The 23,282-nt window shown below is 43.0% G+C and overlaps 1 protein-coding gene across 1 annotated transcript; it reads right to left on the reverse strand.

The window, feature by feature from the left end:
• Window positions 1–326: 326 nt before the first annotated feature.
• mxd4 (MAX dimerization protein 4) lies at window positions 327–22,045 on the reverse strand. Its single transcript, XM_030742014.1, has 6 exons — window positions 21,822–22,045; window positions 21,020–21,119; window positions 17,676–17,705; window positions 4,086–4,200; window positions 2,156–2,318; window positions 327–1,673 (listed from the first exon to the last, which is right to left on the reverse strand). Exons 1-6 carry the CDS (start codon window positions 21,883–21,885, stop codon window positions 1,513–1,515), a joined length of 633 nt encoding a protein of 210 aa, XP_030597874.1. The 5' UTR covers window positions 21,886–22,045; the 3' UTR covers window positions 327–1,512.
• Between the last annotated feature and the right edge of the window lie 1,237 nt (window positions 22,046–23,282).

Raw genomic sequence — 23,282 nt, forward strand, 5'->3', positions numbered from 1 at the left:
TCTGGTCACTACCACTTCCAACTGAGAAGGTGACAAGAGCTGCAGAGAAATGCAAGTTCTGGGTAGATGGCAGTGCGCGCACAGCGAAGCATCTGTTAGTGAATGAGGAAAAAAAAAAAGCGAGACAGACCATCTAACTACAGGTCCGTTTACTGTGAGCGACAACTTGCCATCTAGAAAGAAAAACAAAAAAAAGGTCTCCCAAAAAAACCTCGTGGTCCACCAGAATCAGAGGAAGCACCCGCCTTTCGTATTTATTGCTACATCAATTAGCTACTGAGAAAGGAACACAAGATTTGAGTCAATCTGTAAGGAGTAGAGTTTTAGCTGAGTGGAAACTCCTTTTTTTTTTTTTTTTTTTTTTGACATAGTAGTCCATCCACACCATAGGGTGGTATAGTGTAGTGGTCAGTAGTGTGGAGTAGTGGTTAGGCGACCCAACCAGAGGGAGACATGAGGGTTTGGGACAGTAACTGTACACTGTATATCTATTTACATTCTTTCTGCTCTGCTGCAGCTCTCAAACCTTCTCAGGTGGTCTTTGGCTCCATTTTCAGCCCGGTGTGACTACATATGTAGAGTTGCTTTTGGAAGATGTCCTCTCTGAGTCAGTAAGAAGCTGGAAATTTAAAGGGGGGGTCACTTAATCTCTGCTCTGTGGAGAGTTTAACGAAATCAACAGTGTTTTCATATGTGCACAGTGACTATGAAATTACAGCTGCAAGCAAGCTTGTTATCTTCAACCAAAGCTTACCGATCAATACCATGCCTTTTTTGTTTAATGTGCACAAAAAGTGAGCTTGGGTGGTGGTAGTGGATTTTTTTAGCTTTAAAATGCTTGGCTCTCCCCCGCTGTTTCCTCTTCTTATCAAACTCTCACCAAGAAAGAGATACCCCCCCCCCAGACAAAAAACTCTAAGGTTTCGTCATTTTTCAGCAATCAAATGTTTCAAGGAACTCCTTGCAGGACACCTGCAATAGCAACTCCTGTAAATCTTGTTGTGTAAAAGGAAGAATCTGAATGATGAAATTGACTTTTGAGGTTCCCAATATTGTATATACTGCAGAACAATTAGTGCATCTTTTATATCACAAACTGTGTGGAAATGGCTGAGGCTTAACTCTCACCCTTTACTTCTCTCAAACCAATTAACAGGTCAAAGCTGTCCACCTTACCACAGAACTCTCAGATAAAAACTACAAACTCTGCTCTGTGCTCTCAGAGCCGGCGGTGGGTCTATTTAGGGGTAAAAAGGGCAGGGCGTGTAAGGAGGGGCAGGTTCAGGCAGGATACAGTAGGGTGAGGTAGGGTCAGTGGTCAGAGAAGGGAGGAAAAGTCAGGAAGGCTTATGTGGCATTTCAGCCACATGTGCTTCCTGGGAAGGACAAAACAGGTTCAGGGAGTACCGCCATTGTGGTCTTGCGCGGTGTAGGCAAACACAAACGGGGGAGGGCAGGGGGTGAGCACGGATGGGTGGGAAGCTGGTCGAGAGATGGGTGGCCGCTGGGTGTCTAACAGTGGTGCGGCTGCAGTCTGTGGGAATGTGTGCCCGTGTAGCTGGTGTCACTGGAGCTGCTCTGGAGGCTGTACTGGTCCTCCTCCTCGCCGTCGCTGATGCTGTCCACACTATCTGCCTCACCAGGCGTGAACTCCACGCCCTCAATGTCCACCTCTGCACACAAGAAGACACAAAAATACACAAGGTTATTTTCAGCAGTGCTCAAAACAGACACAGACAGAGGGGAAACTGTTTATTTCCACCCAGCCAATATGTGGGCATATTTATTAGGGAGCCTGCTGTGCCTGTGGATTAAACCTGGATTTAGGCATCCATTACCTCCGAGCAAACAGGCAGATCTTTGTGCTTCAGCAGATAATCCCAACCATTGACAAACTGCATGTGTGTTACTTAGTGCAGGATTAGTAAATATACCTCAACAGTCCAAGTAAGTACTACAGTGAAGTCGGTGACACAAAGAACTCACTGGTACAAAAAGTAGCTCATTGAGGGCATTTACGGTATAATCTAATAATATGGCACGCATCTATATGCAATCCAGAGAGATGCAAAGAAAAGGTCAAAATAAAAAGGATCTATGGTGGCTCGAACCCTTTTTTTTAGTGCCACTGATTAAGTCTTTAAGCCCAGCCTACCTTGCTCTGAGTCGGTGGAGATGGTGGAGCCCATGCTGTCAGTGCGAATGCGCTCCACGGATCCGGACACGGAGAGCTGCTCCAGGCGGCGTTTGAGGTAGCGGTGCTCTCTCTGAAGCTGCTCCTTCACATTTAAAGCCTTCCTGTCTTGCTCCTCCAGCTTCTGCAGACAAAACGCACACAAAAATGCTAAGAATTACTGCCGATGCTCACTGGATAGGACCAACTCCCTGTTTGCGTTCTTCTTTAAATGTATGTGACTGAAGTAATGTACACTTCCCCCAAGAGGCCACTTTATTGCAGGTCTATTTTTTGTTTCACTCACAAGGCAATGCAGTAGGATGCCAAAACTTGCTATTGCACTGATGAGGGAGAAGAAGAATCAATTCTGACTGTTTGCCGGCTCCAAAAACAGCACCAATAATGCTACACAATCTTTACTGCACACCACATAACATGCATGTGTGCAAATAACAGAAAATAAAGTAAAGCGTGATTAAACTCACAATCCAGGCTGAAAAAAGTTGAAAGCTTTCTCTGTAAAACATTTTCTTTGCAGTAAAAGAAAACATAAGACTATGAAATAAAGTTAGCACTTCCTCCTATTATTAGGGTATTTCCAAATTTGTAAGTGCTATAGTGTGTAGTGTTACTTTTGCTGAAATATGGACATTTGTCCTTGTTCTTGATGTCATCAAGTGAAAAAAAAAATCATAAAACCAGATTTATTTTCTATCTGTTTTAAATCAGATCTTTGCCAAAGTTACAACACAACATCTAATTTCAACATTTAATGGGGAAGTAGCCAAATTAATACGTGAAGTTCACGGGCTGGAAACTAAAAATAAACCTGAACTCGAAGTCAAAGTTTGACTCAGAGTGGGATTCGATTTTTTGCACTTATTTGTATATGAAAGTTTTCGGTGGTGAATCAAAGCAAATTCGCACATGTGGCCCTTTGTGACACAAGAAGAAACGGCACAATGACGAGAATTAGCACAGATCGTCTGAGCAGAGAGGACATGCACAGTAAACAGGAAATGAAGGGTTAAAACTCGCTACGTCTGGATTTTCCACCGACCACACTGTTGCTGCTTGTAAACAGCAAGATCAGTGTAGCGTGTCCTGAACACTGCTTACAGTTTGTCTTCTGCAGCAGTGTTAAAAATCGAATAATGTCTGCAGGCACGACTTTCTTTAAGTTCCTCTCACTGGGCCGGAGGCAGAGCATTTTTTAAGCATCCTACACGTCATTTGGTGTCTGTGAACTGAAGCGGTTGATGAACCGTGGAGGAGAAGCAAGCCAAACCAAATATTAAATACAGTATCTGCAGATCAGCCTCGAAATCTCCCATGTATTTCACTTTGTTAGGATTTTTATTTTTATCAGGCACTGATGCATTCTGATTGAAAGATTAGAAAACAATGAGACAAAGTAGGAGAAAAGGTTAAAAGGAAACAGGAGAAGTAGAGCATGAAGCTGGGAGAGAGAAGATTTTTAGATTTCTGTTTGCTTAGTCTAGAGGTTGTCATACTTATTCTGGTATGCCCCCATTTTTGAAAGCAAAAGTTAAGTGCTCTCACTGGGATTTAACTTGATTTTTATTGAAATAAGGTCAACACAGTAGCATCAGCAAACTCATTTTTTGTTTTTTTCTTTTATCCAGCTTAATTTCAGTGCAATTTTTTTTCTCCTGGTTGTCCACACCCATGTGCAGTGGCTCTGTGCCCCACCAGGGGGGCGCCCCCCACAGTCTGAGAACCAATGGTTTATTTAAAAAAATGAAAGAAAACACTTTACATTCATACTGCTGGACAAATGCAGCAGTATGAAAAGACTAATAAACTGCAGTTCTGAATGTGTCACTTACATCAAACATGCAATGTGCCATGTGAACACTTTATTCATAAGGTTCATGTATTTTAGTACCTTGATGTGCATCTTGGCCCTTTTTAGCAAGCTCAGAGTGGTGTGTCTCGTGCTGTCTGGACCCAAAGGCACCAGCTTCTTCAACTGCTCCAAGTAGAGCCGTAGTTTGGCACGTCTGCAAGCACACAAGCACAGAGTGAGTCAGCACACATCCACCAACACAAAGTGAGAGAGCCCCTCCACAAACAGGGCAGGAAGAGCTTATCCACATGCCCCCCCCCCCCAAAAGGCAAGAAACAGACACCTCTCCTCGTGCTGCGCGATCACACCCTTGCGCTCTGCAAGTTTGGTTTCATTTGTGACTTTGGGCTTGACCGTGAGACATTTTCAAAGGGTTGAGGGGTTCACAGTCTCTGTGGTTAGTCCTGTTCAAAGCTTAGAAAGACTCCACATCCGCAACAAAGCGCAGGCTGTGCTGTACTTATGCAAAATGAACACTCAGAATCTTTTACCGGCCTACATTTACTCACTGCGGTGTGTAATGACCTAAGACGAGCGACATCAAAGTGTGATTAGTGAACTAATCAGCTGAGAGTTCAAGAGCAACTGCCCATACTGCAAATATTAAAGGAAAAGCAGTGAGCGATAATATGTTAATTATTAGACTGTTGATAATCAAGCCACAATTTATGCCTCATAAACTGCATTTGTTCCCACTGTACACCAACATGTGACAAACACACACACACAGTCAAAAGCCTTTTCTGGTTTTCATTTCATCCTGTTCATTGAGGTGAGGCAAATATTAATTCCCAAAACCTGCTCACAATTTTCTGAACACATGTGCACGCACTCACTAATGTAAGGGCAGAGTGCCATACTGCTACACACTGACCTAAATATCACTGCGCATAGTACAGTAATCCCAATACTTTCCAGTGCAGCTGTCTGACCGACATTTTCCAAACCTCGTGCGCGCAAAATGGCAAACCCACTGTACACTAAAACTGAGAAAGTGTGCAACAAAATTGTCACCGACGACAGTGGCAGCTGCGATACGCTCGCGATTTTTTCTGGTGGCTCCGCTGACTGAAATCAAGACACAAACTGTGAACCCTGCATCCCTGCCAAAGCCCCGCAGGCCAACAACCCTGCCCCTTGGATCCTCAAGTAAACAGCGCCATTTGGATGTTTATTTGAGACAGTGTAGACAGAGTTAAACTTTCTGCAGATACGGAGGGTCTTTTTATGGATACTGTATGTTATTTAAAGGAAGACCCTATCAGCAGATCCCCTCTCTCATTTCGGTCCATTCAGACTTGTTCAAAAAGGCCTTTGAATCCCCCCCCATGTTCCCTTGACTGACTGACTAAATGGTAAACCAACTCCAACAATACAAGGTCTCCACCAGCCATCACCACAGCTTTGATAAACCTAATCAGAGAAACGAGGCTGCCTTTGACTGCAGAGCACAGAGGAGACCACAGTTAATCCACAAGCATACACAGTCTTTACACATGCACACACAGTGTTTTCCCTGACTCTTTTTCAGGAAGGGCGTCACCTGTGTTTTTCACATAAAGTAAGACCCTCTCAGTAGCCCCGTCTGTTTCAGTTAGACCTCGACCGGAGACATCCTGTAAGCAACAAACCTCACGTGTCTCAGTTCATACGTAGTGCCGATCACAATTACAGGTTTCTTTTTGAGGGATTTGACTGTACCAATAAAAAATAATCTTAAAAATATTAAGATCAGTAAAAAAAATATGCTCTTAAACAATGCGTCTTCTCTCTACAGGTGAACATAGGTGTGTGAAAGGGCATGTGAAAGTGCTCTCAGTCTTTTATTACCTCCTCTCCCAGGGGGCAAGTCCACCTACCCCCCATTCGCTGAACCCCTTCAACTCTCTGCTCCACCCTGCCAACACTAACACACCCTCATCCCACTGGAAAACAAGTGTCTTCTGAGGACAGGGGTGGGGGTCCACCTCCAACTTACCCCAGTTGAGCCACATGAAGCGCTTGGTTTGCAGCCAGGGGAAGCAGGCAGGAAGGAGCAGGGGGTCTGCAGCAGAGGGGGAAGAAGGGGCGTGTTTTTGGGGAAGAGAGCGGGGTCCGAGCATGTGGATGACTTTCTCTTGGGTTTGAAAAAGGGCCCTTTGAGTGCAGTGTGCTCAGCTGCACTGGGCAGCGCTCCATACACATCATCCAAAGGGTAACTTGAGCCAATGGGCAACCATCTTGCACCTCACCCCACCCCCACCACTCTCATGTAGCGAAAAACAAAAACAAGGCGTTTCCCTGAATACTCTGCCCGACTACCCACCTCTAGAAAACTCTGTTTTTCCGCATTTTCTTCTTTTTTTTTTTTTTTTTTGCTTTAAACCAACTTATTCACCTCAGGCCCTTCATGTATGCTCACCACATATTTTACCTGGCATGCAGAGGAGAGACATGCTCTTGCGCACTTCGACCACATAAGAAACAAAACAACTTTTGCACTATTTTGCACTCAAGCCTTCAGAAAAACCATTTTTTTCCAATCACGCTACGAGTTAAACGCACAAACTTGCCAATAAAAGGAGAAGACCACACCTGCTTTTTCCACAACTGGGAAAAAATAGAAAATCTGCCAGGACCAAAATGAAAATATTATTTCTTTAAACAGATATCTGCTAGGGTTTGGCAATTCGATGAATATGTGGGCTAGAAGCTTTTTAAGGAGGGATTTACGTGCAACTTTTGCTCCTTTACTTTGCCAGTTTGGTGGCCTACATCCTTTAAAAATACTTTGGCTTGTGCTACACACACCAGCAATAAATATCACAGGTGTCGGGACAGTTTTTATATATGCCCAACCTTAATATCTAAAAATTAGTAGGCAAGAGACAAAATACTTGGTTTGAGAAACTTTCTGTTTATATAGGTAGTGCATTTACAGCCCCTGTTCAATTAAGTTTGAGCCAATCTTGGATGCATATGGGTAAACAGTCCCCTTCTGCTATCGTGTAAAGGCCATCCAGTCTTTATGAAGCTTTTGTTTTTAACTTTCTGCATTCATAGACAATGACTGGTGGAGACAGGTACCTGCAGGCTACACCTGAAGACTGCTCTGTAACAAACTCTTTGAAAATGTGATCTCTGCAGTCAAAAAAGAAAAAAGGAATAAAGGAAAAATACAGAACATATCTTCAGCTCATGAAACTGTAACAGAAGCTGTTCATATGCAAAACACAACAAAGAAACAAACAGTTTGATATTGGGGGGGGCGACACCATTTGAGATGAGAAGACTTATACCACTCTGACATCTGAACGCTAACTATGAAGGTGAAAGCAGCAGATGTTTAGCTCTGCATTACAAAAGGTAAAAAAAATAGGGGAAACACCTAGCCTGTCCCACATCATCCCCACTTGTTACCCTTAAAGTGACAACAGGATGCACTCCGCCCCGGCCAAGAAAAATCAGGCACGGAAATGTCTCTGTCAGCACATGTTTTGTTGCATATAATTAAGACAGTTAAAGTTGGCACACGCGTCCACGACTGCTCCCTTGCAGGAGCGGCGGCGGCATGCCTTCTCCCACCACGAGACATTTTTCTTCAAGAGCACGCAACCGATTTAGAGTGGGGCTTAGGACCCTGTTTCACTCACTTTTGTTATTACTGAGACAAGTCCCAGTCACGCAGTGTTTATCAGATTGCCTAAAACTGCCATGCAAAACGTGGCACGAGATAAATGTGTGTGTTGCGTTTGTGATGGAAAGCAGACAGTCTTCACCCCTTGTGCCCACGCGGCTTTGCCCACATGGTTCTGAATCATTTTCCAATTTGTCTGGTTTGAAAATAGCATGATCTTTGATATTCCAGTCATGAGCGGTGTCACAATGCGAGACTATTGGTGTGATGTCACAGGATTTTGAGGTAAGGCAGATTTTTTTTTTTATTTTGGAGCACTGAAAAGTTTTGTCTCCTTTGCAAATGAAAACTGTTAAAACTGCAAAAGCAGACTGCCCCATAAATTTGTCTTCAATTGAGGATTTAATAGCATATCTGCAACTTGCTTTGTTCAGCACAGAAATCACCACCTGACTGTTCTCACGTGCTGCCACCACGGGATGATTGTGTCTGATCTCTGGCCTTCCCTCCCCCTCCATCTTTTCTCTCCATCAGCAGCTCGGAGCCAAAACAAAGCACAGGCTGAGGAGGGGTTGAGAAAAAATACAGGAACTTTTGCTCAGAAAGCTGCACACTGCTGAAACTGGAAGAAGCTATTTAAACTGCTGACTTATGCTCCAAGGTTGCTGGGTACAGATCAGGCCATTCTCACAGACCTCCTCACACTTTGGGCCTTGGAAGGAAAACAGCCGGGAAATATCTTGTTTTCCAGCTCAAGCGCATCTGCAGCAGGCTGCATGTGCAGTTAGAGATACTGATGTATTGTACACCAGAGGAAAAAGGCTGCAATGGCCAGTTGTGCAGTGCTTATGCACACACACACACACACACACACACACACACACACACACACACACACACACACACACACACACACACACACACACACACACACTTTCCTGGTGGATACAGTGTCCCTCAGGAGGCTCCATCGGCACACAAAGGGCCTGAGAAGGCGAGTTAGTGCAAACAACAGACCTTCACCCCTCACTCACTGTGCTGTTTAATGAGCTCACTGCAGCCCAGCACATTCCTTCACCCATATGCACAGGACTGAGTGGCTTGTCTGGCACAGAGCCAACCCCACTAAACAAAGGTCAAAGGTCATCAGAAGCAGCGCTGCAATGCTTCCTCTCACCGCCAGGGCTGCCTTGGTCCCCAGGAGCTGGGTTTAAAGAGCAGAAAATGCAACAACCACATCTGTTATGTTAGTAATAAATTACAGAAAGACAGTATATTTATCAAAGCTGTGCATGCACACTGTCCTCTTTAAACACATGGGCTTATTACTGAAATTTTAGACATGTTCACTTCAAAGTTACCTCCAAATAACCTGCATTAGTCAGTTTGGGTAATCGTTTAATTTTTTTTTTAGTTTCTCTAACCTGAAGTGTTGCTTAAAACCCATGTGACTATCTGACTGCTTGCTTTTTTTATATGACATGACCACAGACTGTAAAAGAAAGATGCACACAGGCACTGTGATGTTACCCATCGGTTTAAGTCCCATTTTAAAGCTGCTTTTAGCCTTTTGGCTACTTGTTTTTCAAAGCCAGAAGTGTTAAGTAATCAGATTGACTGGATAAATCACACAGATTCTGATACCTGGTTGTAATCTTATTAACAGTCAGAAAAAGGTAACACAAACACGATCGATGGGTATGGCTCAGGGAGTCAAATTAGCAGCGAAGCATAAGCAGCCCAATCAGCATAAACGTACCATTCAAAGTGGCCACGCCCTTCAGTACTGCATCACTTTAAGCTTTAAGGTGAGTTATTAAAAAAAATGACAAAGAGATCAAAACCATTTTTTGTTGATAGTTATAAACATGCTAGTTTCTGCATTTTAACATGGGAGTCTATGGGCACGGATGCTGCAATAAACCACGACTGTTTCTGCATATATACATCTCTATAGGAAGTGAGGGGTGGAGGGTTCTGCCCTGCCCTCCACCCCCACTTGTTTTTACAGCATGTCTCTGCTATGGGAAATGAAAATAACAGTTGCGTTGTGTGGGTATAGTGAGGTGGCAGACAGTTGCCAGTGGAGTAGCTTAATGTCAGGCTGGATGATATCTTCAGAATTAAGAGGGAAGGGAAGTTTGAGTTGGATAGAGACCCTGCCCAGGGGCCAGCTGACCAAATGCATAACACACCCAACCTTTCAGCAGCCCTTTATTACTCTCACTGTCACCCTGTAGGCCTGCCCCGAATGTGTTCCCATTTAACAGCAATCTCATGAAAAACAAGATGGTAGAAAAATAAGACAGCGCTCATGTGAAACCAACAGAGTGGTTCACCACTCTGCCCACGCCAGTGAGAAGACAGACTTGCACCGAGGCGCAGGGACAAGATGTCTTTATTGCTCTTGTATGAAATGTCAGTCGTCTGGGATGAGTTGTGTTTGTTTTCTGTCATCAAGGACGCCACACCCACATGCTCACTGTGTGCAGTGACAACTGTAAGGTGAGACAGACGGATACAAGTCCCCCGTAAACACATTCTCCTGATGGCAGGAACATGGAGCTCGCTCTCACATGACTCTGCTCTCACACGCGAGGAGCAAACAGAAACCTGAACACACTGACACACACACACACACACATAGACACGCACACACACAGCACAGCACAGTGGGCAAAGGGAGGTTACCTCACTTATTGGTGAATTACTTAAGGAAAGGCTCAGCGTGCTTTTCTGGTGATTAAACAACAGGAAAGAGTAGAAGTAGTTTGTTGCACACTCACTGTAGTAGAATTTCCACAAAACTGGAATTTCCATGGGGCATTGCTTGGGAATGCCAAGTAATTAGATTCATTTGATTGTTTTCGTGTACTGAAACAATCCCCCCGTGCGAGCGAGGATCATTACAAAATCCCTTTCTCAGCACAGCCAGCTTACTGCGGTGTTAACTGAGAAACAGATGTCAAACAGATTTTAAAGGGGAAAGCGTGCGAGTGAGACAGAGATGGTGGGGCTGAAAATAGAGGAAGGTTTCTCTGCGCATCCCATTTCAACACCAATGTCAAATGACAGACCTGGACATTAATTGCTTTCCACTGCGTGCCATGCAAAGAACATCTGCAAATCTTGGACAGACTAGCAGAGACAAGTTCAGCAAGCACAATAAACACATTCCCCTGACACGGGACGCTTTTATAATGATCCTTGTCAATGATTAACATGCAGGAATCTAGTAGCATGAGAAAGGATTCCTGGCTCCATGTTGACTGTAAAAGTTGGAGCTGTTTACATCTGAAGGAGGGTTTTAGAGCAGCGGGGTGGGGTCCAGTATGAAGGTCTGGGCCTGCCTAAGAAAAAAATCTCAGGGGTCAGGAAAAGAGGAAAGAAGAGATTTCCACTGCCCAAAAATTATGCTTCTCCTAGGAGCTGCTTTAAAGTTTGTAAACAAAAATAAAAAAATTTAAAACTACTGTTGTACAAAAGTACAAAACCAGAATGCCTGCAGCTATTATCCTATCTATCAATGCATGATCATACAAACATTCATTTGTTGCCAAAAAAAAAACAGGCAGCACCGAATGTGAAGCATTCTAGTAATACTCAGCCTGCTAGTTCTGTGACCCCACCTGCCATCCATCTTCAAACTTTCCCCCTAAGCCGCCTCTCTTATTTAACTCTGCATTCCAGTGTATGTGTGTATGCTCCGCTGACCTGAATTTCAGGGTGCCTGGCTGACACACACAGCAGCCACGTCCTACACTGCCTCGAGTTCTTCCCTTCAGCAACGCTCAAGAATGTCTTTGTCTCCTCCTCCTCATCTGGGGCCGAACCATGAATGGTTCAGTCGAAGCACTTCTCTCCCCACTCGCCTCGGCTTCGCATCTTTCTTTAATTACTTTTTTTTTTTTTTTCCCCTACCCTGGAAACCCCAAAGCTATTCACACACCTTGTTAAAGTGCATCCTATACTGTTGTTTTTTATGAGCACCAACTGTTTTGTGCCAATGAGCCCAGTTTACTACAGAGAACGCAGCAGCAGTAACACCTGAGATGGAGTAGGAACATTTTCAACTAAATGTAGGTCTGCACTGGCCTGAAATATCCATGGTAATGTGAAAATGCATAAATTTTTTTAAAAAGGCAGAACAGATCGTCCACAGGCTGTGCACAAACACAATCGTCAACAGACAGCATATGTGCAGCACCAGCAACCGGGTTTGACCCCAGTGAGATGGTGAACTTCTCAAAGCTGGGCGACCTCAGGGTGGAGAAATTCCACATGGGACCACTGCTGCTGACGTCCAGCTGTGGCCTGTTTGTTACCCTTTATTCACATACAGCCCAGTTACGACCCAGACTGTCCTTTGTATAAATAAGTAAACACACACAAAACCGTCTGGACAAACCTTTTCTTTCACAAGGTAATATGGCCATATATATTTTAGTAGAGCTAGATAAGCATCAGCTAAGCCAAACTTTACTATCTTTATCTCTGTTCTTGCAGGTAACGATGAAAACTAATAAGGACTACATTATGTTACATTCCTATTGGGAGCAGATAGATATACAGGATTTCTGCTTTTTTTTTTTTAAAGCTGCAACATGATTTTAGTGTCATTAGACAAAAATCCATGATGGAATTTTTAATCCTCAAAGTCAGATGTCGAACTGGGAGTGGTGTCACTCCCAAGTTGACTGCGTTCCAGTAGTAGTAGTAGTCGGAAGAACAAAGAAAGATGGGATTTCTTTTTCTCCTTTGCAATGTAGAGTCATTCATCCATCTCTGGAAATACAACATAATGTTTCAGGATAGAGCCTGATCACTGCTCTGTGCGTGGCTTATTTAGCAAGTCATAAATAAACAACAGCGTCAGCACAGACGACAAGTTTTAATAATGTTTACCGTCGACATCTCGGATTGTGATGCCGGGGTCGGTGAGGCTTCTCCAATTTCCCCAGTTGGAAATCTGACTTGAGGGGGCGTTCCAGTTTGAAATTTCTGACTTGGAAGTCATGATTTCTGATTTCCCACTTCAAATGGAACAGCATGAGATCAGAGAGGAGAGAACTGCAGGAGGAGGGCTGGCAAAGTTCAAACTAAGTTGGGTGTTTTTTTGGCTTTTCCAGATTTTTTTTCCTATGGCATCTTTAACTCAGTAGATCCCCTAAAAACTTAGATTGTTCTTTTTTGTCTGCAAACAGTTTCTTAGAAAATTTACTTTGTCAATCAAATTCTTTGAAAATCAAGTCATTTAAGCAGAAATGCCAAACACCCTCCTGTTCCAGCACATCCCTTTTTTTTTTTTTACACTGTTCTGTCACCATGAATTTTCTTTTCTTTCCTTTTTTTTTTCTACATTTTAAAATCAAAACCATCAACTAAAATAAGGGAAACTTTAATTTGGGCCTTTAAACTATTAAAAATAATTTTAAAAACAAACCCTGACACACACAATTTAAAACATAAAATCACACACCCTTTGACAGGAAGTTATATCCATACAGTTGACTCTAGTGGGATATCAGCGCTGGCTGATTTAATCTTGTGACAAATTACAACATGCTTGCTCAACAAGTTCTGTAATTAGGCTGCGTACAGGACATCATTTATTATTGTGCCAAATGGCTCCATGTCGCTTGTAAAGGGGGAATTTAACTGGTATTGTAACAGCTGGGGAACTATAGTACACATGCAATCATGTGAGCACGTCACACTAAAACCAAAACTGGAAGGAAAAAAGAAACTTTCCAAACTTTAATTACGTAGCAGTCCCTAAGAGGCAAACATGACATTTAACTTTAAAAAAAAAAAAGGAGTAAGCAGAAGCAGGATGTACAGCAGGCTGGAATATTCCCTTAAATGCAGCTACATTCAGAATGCCTGTGCACATTAACAGGATTAACTTCAATATAAACTAAATGACATGAAAAAGATTTATACCTCAGAAGAGGAGAAACAGGCACAGATGAGTTTTATCACTAAAAAAAAAAAAAAAAAAGAGTAAAAAGGGAGCCCCCCCTCCTCTTCCTCGCTGCCTCAAGTTTCTGCTGATTCAGGCACTTTTAGTAGGGCGGAAAGGAGAGCCAGAATAAGGAGAAGGAAGAAAAAAACAGATAGATAGCAGAAAAAACAGATGTGGACTCAGGGAGAAAGACTGGGGACAAAGAAAGGCTGGCAAGGAGGTGAAGTAGCAGGGCTGTGGACAGGCCTCCCTCCCACCGGCATACCGCCATAACTCAAAGAGCTTGGCGAGGTGCTGCCCAGCCTACACAGATACACATAGGTGAGCTTCACTTGAGGAAAAAAGAGCCCCTCACTGCCAAATAAGTGATTTATTGCAGCTGGGAGTAGAAGACACATGGAGAGTAAATTTAATTAGAGAAGATTAGACCATGACAAATGGAGCGTTTGCTCCTGTGTCCATGAAGTGCATGTAAATCTAAAGCTGTGTTCAATGGGTGCTCCACGGTTGCTGCACATTATCTGCAGTGTGATACAGAGCGTAGTGTAAGAGAATACTGTTTGTCGAAATTAGCCTGCAAACTCTGAACATCGCTCTGATCTCAGTGATCTCAAAAAAGTGAAACTGAGAGCACCTGAGAGCCAAGAGGAGTGGGGATAAAAATAGAACCGCAAATGCTTTTTTCAATCGAGGCACGCAGGGCAAACATACCAGACGCACTGCTTTACGCGACTGGACTCAGGTTTCCTGTAAACAGGTGATATGTGGGAAAGCAAAACATCGAGTTTCGTAATTTCTTGGCGGTGCTCGAAAAGGAAACTTGTGGCACGATGAGCTGTCATAAGCGTGATCAAAAGCGGTTGAAGTCAGAAATGGGAAGGAAGCAATGCCAGTGGAGACCAACCACACAGCAGCGCTACGAGCTGATGATCCGCAGCTCTCGGCTGTGTCGTAGCACTGAGGAGGGAAGGGGGGGGGCAGCAGAGTAATCCAGGATATGGTCTAAACAGAGCTGTCACAGCTAAAAATCAGACTGCAGCAGACAAGCAGGCTGTGTCAGGACAGCGCCCGCACCGAGTAGACATCTCTCTCTGATAACAGGACACAAATATATGCAGGGTGCCTCCCGACCGGCTGCCAAGGCAGCAGTCAGCTTCATGAGAGGCACCAAGCATGCAGGAGGTCACTGAGCAGCAGCCAGAGAGCCTGCTGTGCACAGGAAATGAAAAAGAGCCAACTTAATCAACTTCATATTACAGCAGCAATGATTAGTTGAATAACTGATTAGCTGATTATTCAGCAAATATATCGATTATCAACACTGTTTCTGTCTTGGTCACATAGGGAAAGTTCAGTATCTTTGTTGACAGACAGTTGCAAAGATATCTTTTTTTTTTAAAATACATAAATAAGCAGATAATAACCATATAAAAATGATCTTAGGAGACAATGAAAACAATCATTGTAATCATTCAGTACACTGTAAACTGGTTTACAGGCTGGTTGTTGGCAAAAGTGGTCAAATTTACCAATTCATTTGTCATCAGGCCTTTCCCCATTTCAACCAACATTTTCCAAAATGTTATCTCTTTGATTTTAACGTTCTCCTGTTAATTAAACAAAATAACTTAGTGGGTTTTTTTTTCTATTGCTCAAAGTTAAAAACTGTATATTTAGATATTCTTATATAAAACCTGGTTAGAGGACATTCTCGTGCTCTTGTCCCTCGTTGCAAAAAAACGTGAATTCAGTACTGTTACATGTAAATGCCTTTCGGCCTCCAGACCAGATGTTCATCAGTCACCTTATCTACCTCGTGAATGTATAGCACAAGGATTGCTCTGTGCAGCAGCGGGGGGAAACAAAAACAAAAACACACAGCCAAACAAAGACAGTGAGTCAAGGCTCAAACAGCAGCACCTCCCTGGAGTAACATCCAAGGGCGTGTGGGAGGGACAGATTTTTGAGGCGATACCGGCATTGTAGAAGATCAAACAGGGCTGATGCTTTAAGCTGATGCCCCGAACTGGTCATACAGTCATTAAACTGGTTGAACAGGACACTTTAAGACTTTTGGTTTTCTTATGAATCAGAAGTTAAAAATCTTTGTCGAGCATGCCACCAGAGTTTTCGCTTTGAGTTTAAATCTCTTGTCTCAATCTTTTTAAAACTGTGAGTCAAATGTGAGAAACCTGTCAAAAAAGGTTCATCGCAAGTTTCGTATTCTAGGTATCTATCAGTTAGTCACCAGACTACGAGGGCAGTGGCTGAATATTCAAGGCTTCCTGTGTCGCCAGCAGATATCTGGGTCAAAACTTCATGTTCCAGCCGTTGAAGTGAAAGAGGAAGTCTTAAAAATTCAAAAGTAAATTTAAAAGCTAAATCTTCATCAGATGATAGCTGCTCGTTATCAGATGCAGACTTTCCACGTGACCGCCACCAAAGCCGGACCATGATCAATATTACTGTAAAACAGCGCTTGTAGTGCAAAGAGAAACCAGACAGCTTCCCTTACCTACAGATTATTGGTATTCATGTGCAAATATTTGCTTGCAAGTTTTAGGAAAGCATTCTTCAAGACGCTTGTTTTGTGCCACCATTACCTTAAAAATCAAAAGATATTCAAGCGCAAATTGTCTCATTTTAGAAGCTCAAACGCTTATCTGAGAATTTTCATTTAAATGATCTCAGCAAGTGTGATTTTGTTACCTACTATTAGTAGCTTCAGTATCACACAGCTGTCGCTAGTGTGACACACATGGTTGTGTCAAAGACCGAGTGTGAACCTTGTAACACCTGCGCGGCGGATGACGGTGTAATGTGCAGCCACGGTTTCAGACGAGGTTTGACTCAAGGTTGGACCGTGTGGCCTGTCATTACAAATAAGAGGGCGGAAATTTTTCCACGCAAACAGGCACACATAAAAGTATACAGAAGAACTCCTCACTTGTCACAGGAGATGATGCAATGTGACAGCGTGTTTGAACGTATCTTTATTCATCAAAGGGCCTCTTCCATCGTGGAATCAGCGAATAACGAGCACTCGCATCTTTGCCGTGTCTGTCGGGAAAACTTTTTTAGAAACTCGTGGTGGCGGTGATGACAAGGGAAGTGAGTAAACGCTTTACTGGCACTCACTTTTGTCAGTTTGACTGGACGTCATGGCACTGGGTAACCAGCCACACCCATCATCGGACATGAGGAAACGGTTGTGTCTCAACACCTGCACTGTAATCAGCCGGGGCCTCCTGTGCCTCGCAGGTCAGAGAGGAATATGTCCCGGCTTGTTTTTCTCTGCCACACGCATCCATTACTCACTCCCAGACATGTGACTGGCAAAACCCCCAATCCCTCATCGTGGGTGACAGCATGTGTCATGCTCACACACACACACACGCACATACACACACAGACACAGACACACACACCCTTTTTAGCCACTGCTCACATGCTGATAGTTACATCAGCTGTTTCCTTATTCCTCTCTGTGAGGCAGTTTTTTAAGAATCTACTGCGAAGCAGCAAGGCCTTTTCGATATCAAAGAGAAGTCTGCTTCCTGACAAGAAATTCCAGAAAAAAAAACACACCATGAGCTGTGACTATAAGTGTTACACCCGGCCCCCCCACAATGGAGAAAACAATCTATTTCGGTGTTGAATGATAGGTGAAGTCGAGATTTACCGCTCACACTTTTCAGTGTCTGGGCAGGATTATCTCGCAGGATTCCCCTTCCATACAAGGACACGAGTTTCATGCGTGAAACTGAGACAGATCTAATTAGTGTGAAGGTGCTCTTTGAAATCAGCTTATTATCCGTTTTTCAGACACGAGGAATTAATTGATTAAATCTTTGGCTCTTTGAAGATGACCTCTGATCCGATCTGCCGTACTAGTGTTTCTGACTTGGAGGAAAATATCTGACATCTACCTGCCACCTTGAAACTCTTCACTCGCTACCTATGTCGGGAACTAAAAAACACACACTTAGACACAATCAGACAAAAATGAAAGATGGGGAAGGTCGAAGGGCATCAGATGTCATCTTACCTGTGTTTCTCCAGCTCGTTGTGTGATGATCTGAAACGACAAAGATGAGTGTCAGGACAGGAAGTGCCAAAATAAAAAACATCTGACATGAGAGTTCAGATTCAGTGTAATAGTGAGAGGATTAGTCAGTACATGTTTTGATCAGAAAGCAAGACGGATGAAAGCAATTTGGGCAAAAATGTTTAGTAACAGATCTGAGAAACAATCAGAAAAACATGTCAAGAGATCAAAGAGAGACCTTGATTTGTCTCTATTTTTCTCTTTTGCCTTCAGGTGGCTGTAGGGCTTCTGAATACGTGAGCTGCTGTACCGTATGCAATGAATGCAGTATTTTAATGCTTAAAACGGGACAAATCTGTTGTATATGGATTCCAGTCTGGTGGATTAAGGGCACTGACATGCGGAGGCTTGGGAATATGTGATAAACGACTTCTAAAATCTTTTTCCATTTCTATGCGACATCTGTCAGCGAGTGTGCAGACGAGGGCAAAAATGGCCCTGAGAGAGAGCTGTATCTGTGACACAACACACCCCTCCCTGCCTGCCCCCTCACACACGTATACAAACAGCGTGCACGCACAGCCGCCGCTGCTGCTGCTGCTGCGTTCTGGCCAAACACCAGCACCAGCGTGGACATGGGATGAAAACACACTCAGACGTCTGGAGGCCCGGACGCCGCAGAATTCCTCAGTGTGTGGGCTATTCCGAGGAGAGCCTCTATTATGACATGTCGCCGGGAGCAGTGAGGGCACTGCAGTCCATCTGAAACAGGCCCTCTGTTCATGAGACCGTCATGGATACCACGGCAATAAAAACAAAAACAGCAACAACAAAAGAGCCAGACTGACAACAAGCCTTTTCAGATTTTCCACTGTTTGAGAGCCCTTGTGCTCACGAAGCACTGGTTCCCACAGCTGTGCGCCGCGATGCCGTCCGCTGCACCAAAAAAGGGTTACGGCTAACAGTGCAACTGCTATAATGTGGCATCTGTACAAAATCATACTGAAAAATGGCACAGGATGTGGGGCGGACGATCTGAGAGGCTCACAAAGAGCCATCATGGAGGAAGTTGTGCTATTCAAACCTGCACAAATCAGGGAAATGTTCCAGTCAAAGCAAAGGGCATGACCAGGAAATCATTCAGGGGAAGGGAATGCTCACAGACCTGTAACGACAGTAGATTAACCCACACCTTTACATGTTATGTAAAAGCACCGCGTGGCATGAAAAGGACTTTTGGATGTCATAAAGTCATCCTCTAACGATCAGAGGCCTCTGAAATAGCTTTTTATCACTTTTTTATGAGATCCAAATGGCCAAAAGACTCAGAGCGCTCAAAAGTTTCCCTACATACAAATCAAGGAATTAGAGAATGAAAAAGAAGTCAGCTGACCTAAATTTTCACATGTGGTATAACAGAGAGGTGAAGCACGGAAACAACAGTAAATGAGGAAACACCACGTTTTTTTTTTTCTTTCAACTCCACTAAAACACATTATCTGTCTTAAGTTGGAGATCTGACAAAAAAAAATTACAGCTTTGTTCTTGTTCTATAACCAGCAGTCGACATCAACTCCTGCCCATGCTTAAAAAAAGCTGAGGGTGAGAATAAAGGGAATCAGGGGTGAACGTGCCCAAAGCTCTGTCAAGAGCAACAGTAGGGAAATGCAGGCCTGGTGCATGAAGCCCAACGACCGGTCTGGTGTTTTTCACAGGGTGTAGGTGCCTGTTTCAGGTACCACACCCCTCACCCACTCACGCATACATACAGAAAATATAATCTATGCTAGTGCAACTGGATAAAAGGAATGTGGAAGGGGCTGCATTCATATTTTTGACGTACGACTGCAAGTATCACTTTCAGCTTGAAACACCTACACACCCTAAACAGGAGTGGAAGTTAATAGAGAGTAGGAATGCAGCAACTGTGAAAGACTGATACTGATGTTTGGAATAATAATTTGCCTGATGCATGTTTGTTTGTTTGCTTATTTATTGGTATTTTTATTCCTTTTTGTGCCACTTAAATGAAAATATTATGAAACTGCAATGATTTAAATCCTCTTTATCACATGACCTTTATCACAGCCCGCTGGCGCAAAAACAGGTGTAACATGGAAGATAAACATGGATAAAAATGATCACTGCTGTCAGTAATTCCCACTTCATTTGCTGACACCAATGCTCTGTGTCACCCCTTGTAGTGACACTACTCTCTAGCATGCTTTACGTGCAGTGTCGTAACCATCAGACTCACTGCGTTAGTTATTTCCACACTTTGCTTCCTTAAACTATTATTAGCCAACTTTTTTTATCTCTTATTTTATTAAATCAGATCTTGATGAGCTAATCTCTTCTCAGGCATAGACTGACACATAATGCAAATTCCCAGTAAGTTGCAACAAGAGTTCATTTACTGTAAATGACAGACAGAAGGGCACTCAAATTTGAATATATCCTAGGAAGTAAAAGTCCCCATGCCTGGTGTAAATAAAAAAAAAAAAAAAAGCCAAACATCAACTGGATCCAGCCTCTGAAATGTGAGGATTTCCTGCTTTTCTTTGTCACATGGCCCACTTTTAGTTAAAGGTTTGGGAGTTTTTTTTAGTTGGAGAAAGCAAGGATAAGTTTGATCAGCCTGCACAGGTGTTTTAACTTTATAGGTGACAGCTACACGTTAACCCGATTGTGTTTAAATGACCTTTAATCAGCAATGCCACTGCTGGTCTGAAAGAAAAGCACAGACAAACCGAAACTGAAAGCTAAATTAACCACTTATGTAATATATTTCGCTTTATCTTCTTACAGCTCAACACAATAACGGGGTCAAACTCGGTAAAAGCAACTTCGTTACCCCCCAACCAACAGCAATGAAACCTCCGTGAACTCTGGCCGTACTAGACTGAGGGTTCCCCTCTGTTTTTGCAAAATGGCATTACTTCCATCAGAAACACCAAGCTAAACACAGCAACCACATAAAAAACACACTCTTTATAAAAAAAAAAAAAAAAAAGAAGCTTCGCACGGGTCCCAGTATCAGCTGCAACCGTGTGAGACAAGGTGCAGAAACGAAAGGTTACAGGCATGTCTGGTGCTTTCTCTCCTCTCAGCGATATAGGTGTGAGTGAAACAGAGAAGAGTGCAAGCAGCAGGGTTGACAGTGTACGCGTGGCACTGTTTATTGGCGAGCCCAAAACACAGAGCCCAACCCAGGCAGCACAGAGAGCGAGAGTGTGTGTGTGTGTGTGTGTGTGAGAGAGAGAGAGAGAAGGAGACAGCGTGTGTTTTATAAGCTGGCATGGACATAAAAATAGAAAGAAGAAAGGGACAAGAATTATATTTACCTATTGTTCTGAGTTTTTCTGGAAATTGGCGAGGCTTTCGTTTTCTTTCGGGAAAACTCGGTGCTGTACGGTAAAACAGACGCATAACCGTGCTCTGCTTCTGTAAACACAGAAAGCAACATGAGTGTTAAATTTATGCGAGGTCTGCAAAAAGAAAATAATCATAATAGATGACAATGAGTCATTTGGAGAAATGGTGAGATATGAAATATATCTACTGGAGGCTCAATTCAAGAGGAACAACACGTAATAAATCATTAATATAATCGATTCCAGTGCATCCTTTTAGCACAGAGGTCTATATTTAGGATAACCACCGCTGCATTAACGATTTATGGCCTTTATTCTCAATGTCAGTGTTGTTTACCCATTTTCTTGTATCAAAAAACAAGCTATATATATATATATATATATATATATATATATATATATATATATATATATATATATATATATATATATATATATATATAGGGTTAGGGTTATACACATACTCAACTGTGACCAGAGCACATGGTCTTTGCCAGAAATAATGCGAACGCATTTTTATGAACATATGACACACACTAAAACATTTACACCTATTATTGCCTTAGCATACAGCTTCCCTGGGTCCAGCTTGCACCCATCGCCTGGTCTGTGTCCCATTGTCTATAAAGTGACATCATACCTGCACTATGGCAGGGCACGTCAAAGCGTAACAAATGATAGAAAATGAATTTAGCTGCCGTCCTAATTCCCCAAACACGACATAATTACTGGCGTAGAAATGCTGACAACTTGTCAGCTTATCTTGAAATACCTCTGTCTCTTCTTTCCAAGTACTCTGCAGCCTCCAGCAGAATTAACAACGAGTTAAGTTCCATCTTGTTGTTGTCAAGTTGTTGTTATTTTAAAAAAAAGATTAAAACTATTTACACAGATGTACAAGTCATAAAATGAATGGAATGAAAACGTTTTAAAAAAGAAACTCTTTCAGAACGATGTGCATGAGCTGCTTCGTTCACTTCTGAGTCTTTGGTGACTCCAAACTACATATCAACAGCAGCTAACTAAAACTCACGGACTTGACTGATGGAAACTCTAGCCAATAGGAAAAGCGTATAGGCGGGGTTTTGGCGTACGTCTCAACCAATGATTGTAGTGGAAATTCGGAGGTGCAACATTATTGGCTAAGCGGAGTTATAGTCATCAGGGACATGCCCTAGCAACAAGCCCGAGCGGCCCGCCTACGCCATCCCTGATTGGGTTGACATGAAAACAGAGCCCTCTGATTGGCTGGGGGGGGAATCTAGGCGTGTACCACGGTTGAACTTGGGATGTTGTTTTGGTTGCCAAATTTAATAACTTCTCAAAAAAACGTACGCTTTTGGGCTTGGACATTAGCGTAAACTGCATTCATCAGGCTGTCAGTCAACAAGTCTTTTTTTCCTTCTTCAAATATACGTCAGCAATTTCACGTATGAGTATGTGACATGAGAAAATTACTCAGGGTGTTTTGTGTTCATTTCCTGCCCGAGTCATTGTGAAAGTCTTATGAGGCTGCAAAAACTATGCAGCGCTGCTAGTGCAAAAGATGAGCTACTTTTCTTGTTTCATGTTAAGAAAAAAATAGTAAAGATAGTTCCTTTGAAATACTTTCAAGTCGTTTTAAAAAGAAAAACGCAGGTTGTTTATAAAGAAAGTCTCCAGTTTTGGCCAATCCAAGTCCTCAAAATTAAAAATAATCAAATGTAGTGCCATTAAATTAACTTTTCTCTTTCTCTCTCTCTTTCTTTTTTTTAAGTTCAAGGTCACGATTCATGACAACGTCCAAATCCTGTGACTCAAGTCTTACCTCTGATAGCAGCTATTTGTGGCTGCAGCACCAATATAATTTCATCTGCAAAATTCTATCAGAACCAAAAGCCTAGTGTTTATTAATTTTCAGCTGTGTGGGCTTGCAGCTGAACCTGTGGAGTGGACAGGGTGTTGCAATAGCCGGAGCAATAGCGGGTGCCTGCAGATGCTTTGCATGGCTGGCAGTTTATGTTTCTAGCAGCCAGATACTTGAATGCTGGAGTGCTTTCTGAAGAAACCCCAATGAGGGAAGTGACTTTCAGCATGGATGATGAGGGAAAAGGCTCTCGAGAACCACAAACAATGTTTTTGCTGTACTTTACTGGTACTGTGTGTCACACAGGGTCCTCATGGGGCTTGTACTGCAGGCAGTATATCATAAATTGCAAGATTTCATACAGTACACATTAAGGCTGGCTGTTAC

The sequence above is a fragment of the Archocentrus centrarchus genome, chromosome 1 (assembly GCF_007364275.1).
Source record: "Archocentrus centrarchus isolate MPI-CPG fArcCen1 chromosome 1, fArcCen1, whole genome shotgun sequence".
NCBI classification, from domain to species: Eukaryota; Metazoa; Chordata; class Actinopteri; order Cichliformes; family Cichlidae; genus Archocentrus; species Archocentrus centrarchus.

What these genes read in the sequence shown, in the direction of transcription:
- mxd4 (XM_030742014.1), bottom strand. Translation starts at nt 21,885, where the DNA reads ATGGAACTTAACTCGTTGTTAATTCTGCTGGAGGCTGCAGAGTACTTG. An exon ending in AACGAGCTGGAGAAACACAG is followed by an intron (nt 4,201 to 17,675) that starts GTAAGATGACAT and finishes GTGTGCTTGCAG; the next exon opens with ACGTGCCAAACTACGGCTCT. An exon ending in GGGCCAAGATGCACATCAAG is followed by an intron (nt 2,319 to 4,085) that starts GTACTAAAATAC and finishes TTTTGTCTGCAG; the next exon opens with AAGCTGGAGGAGCAAGACAG.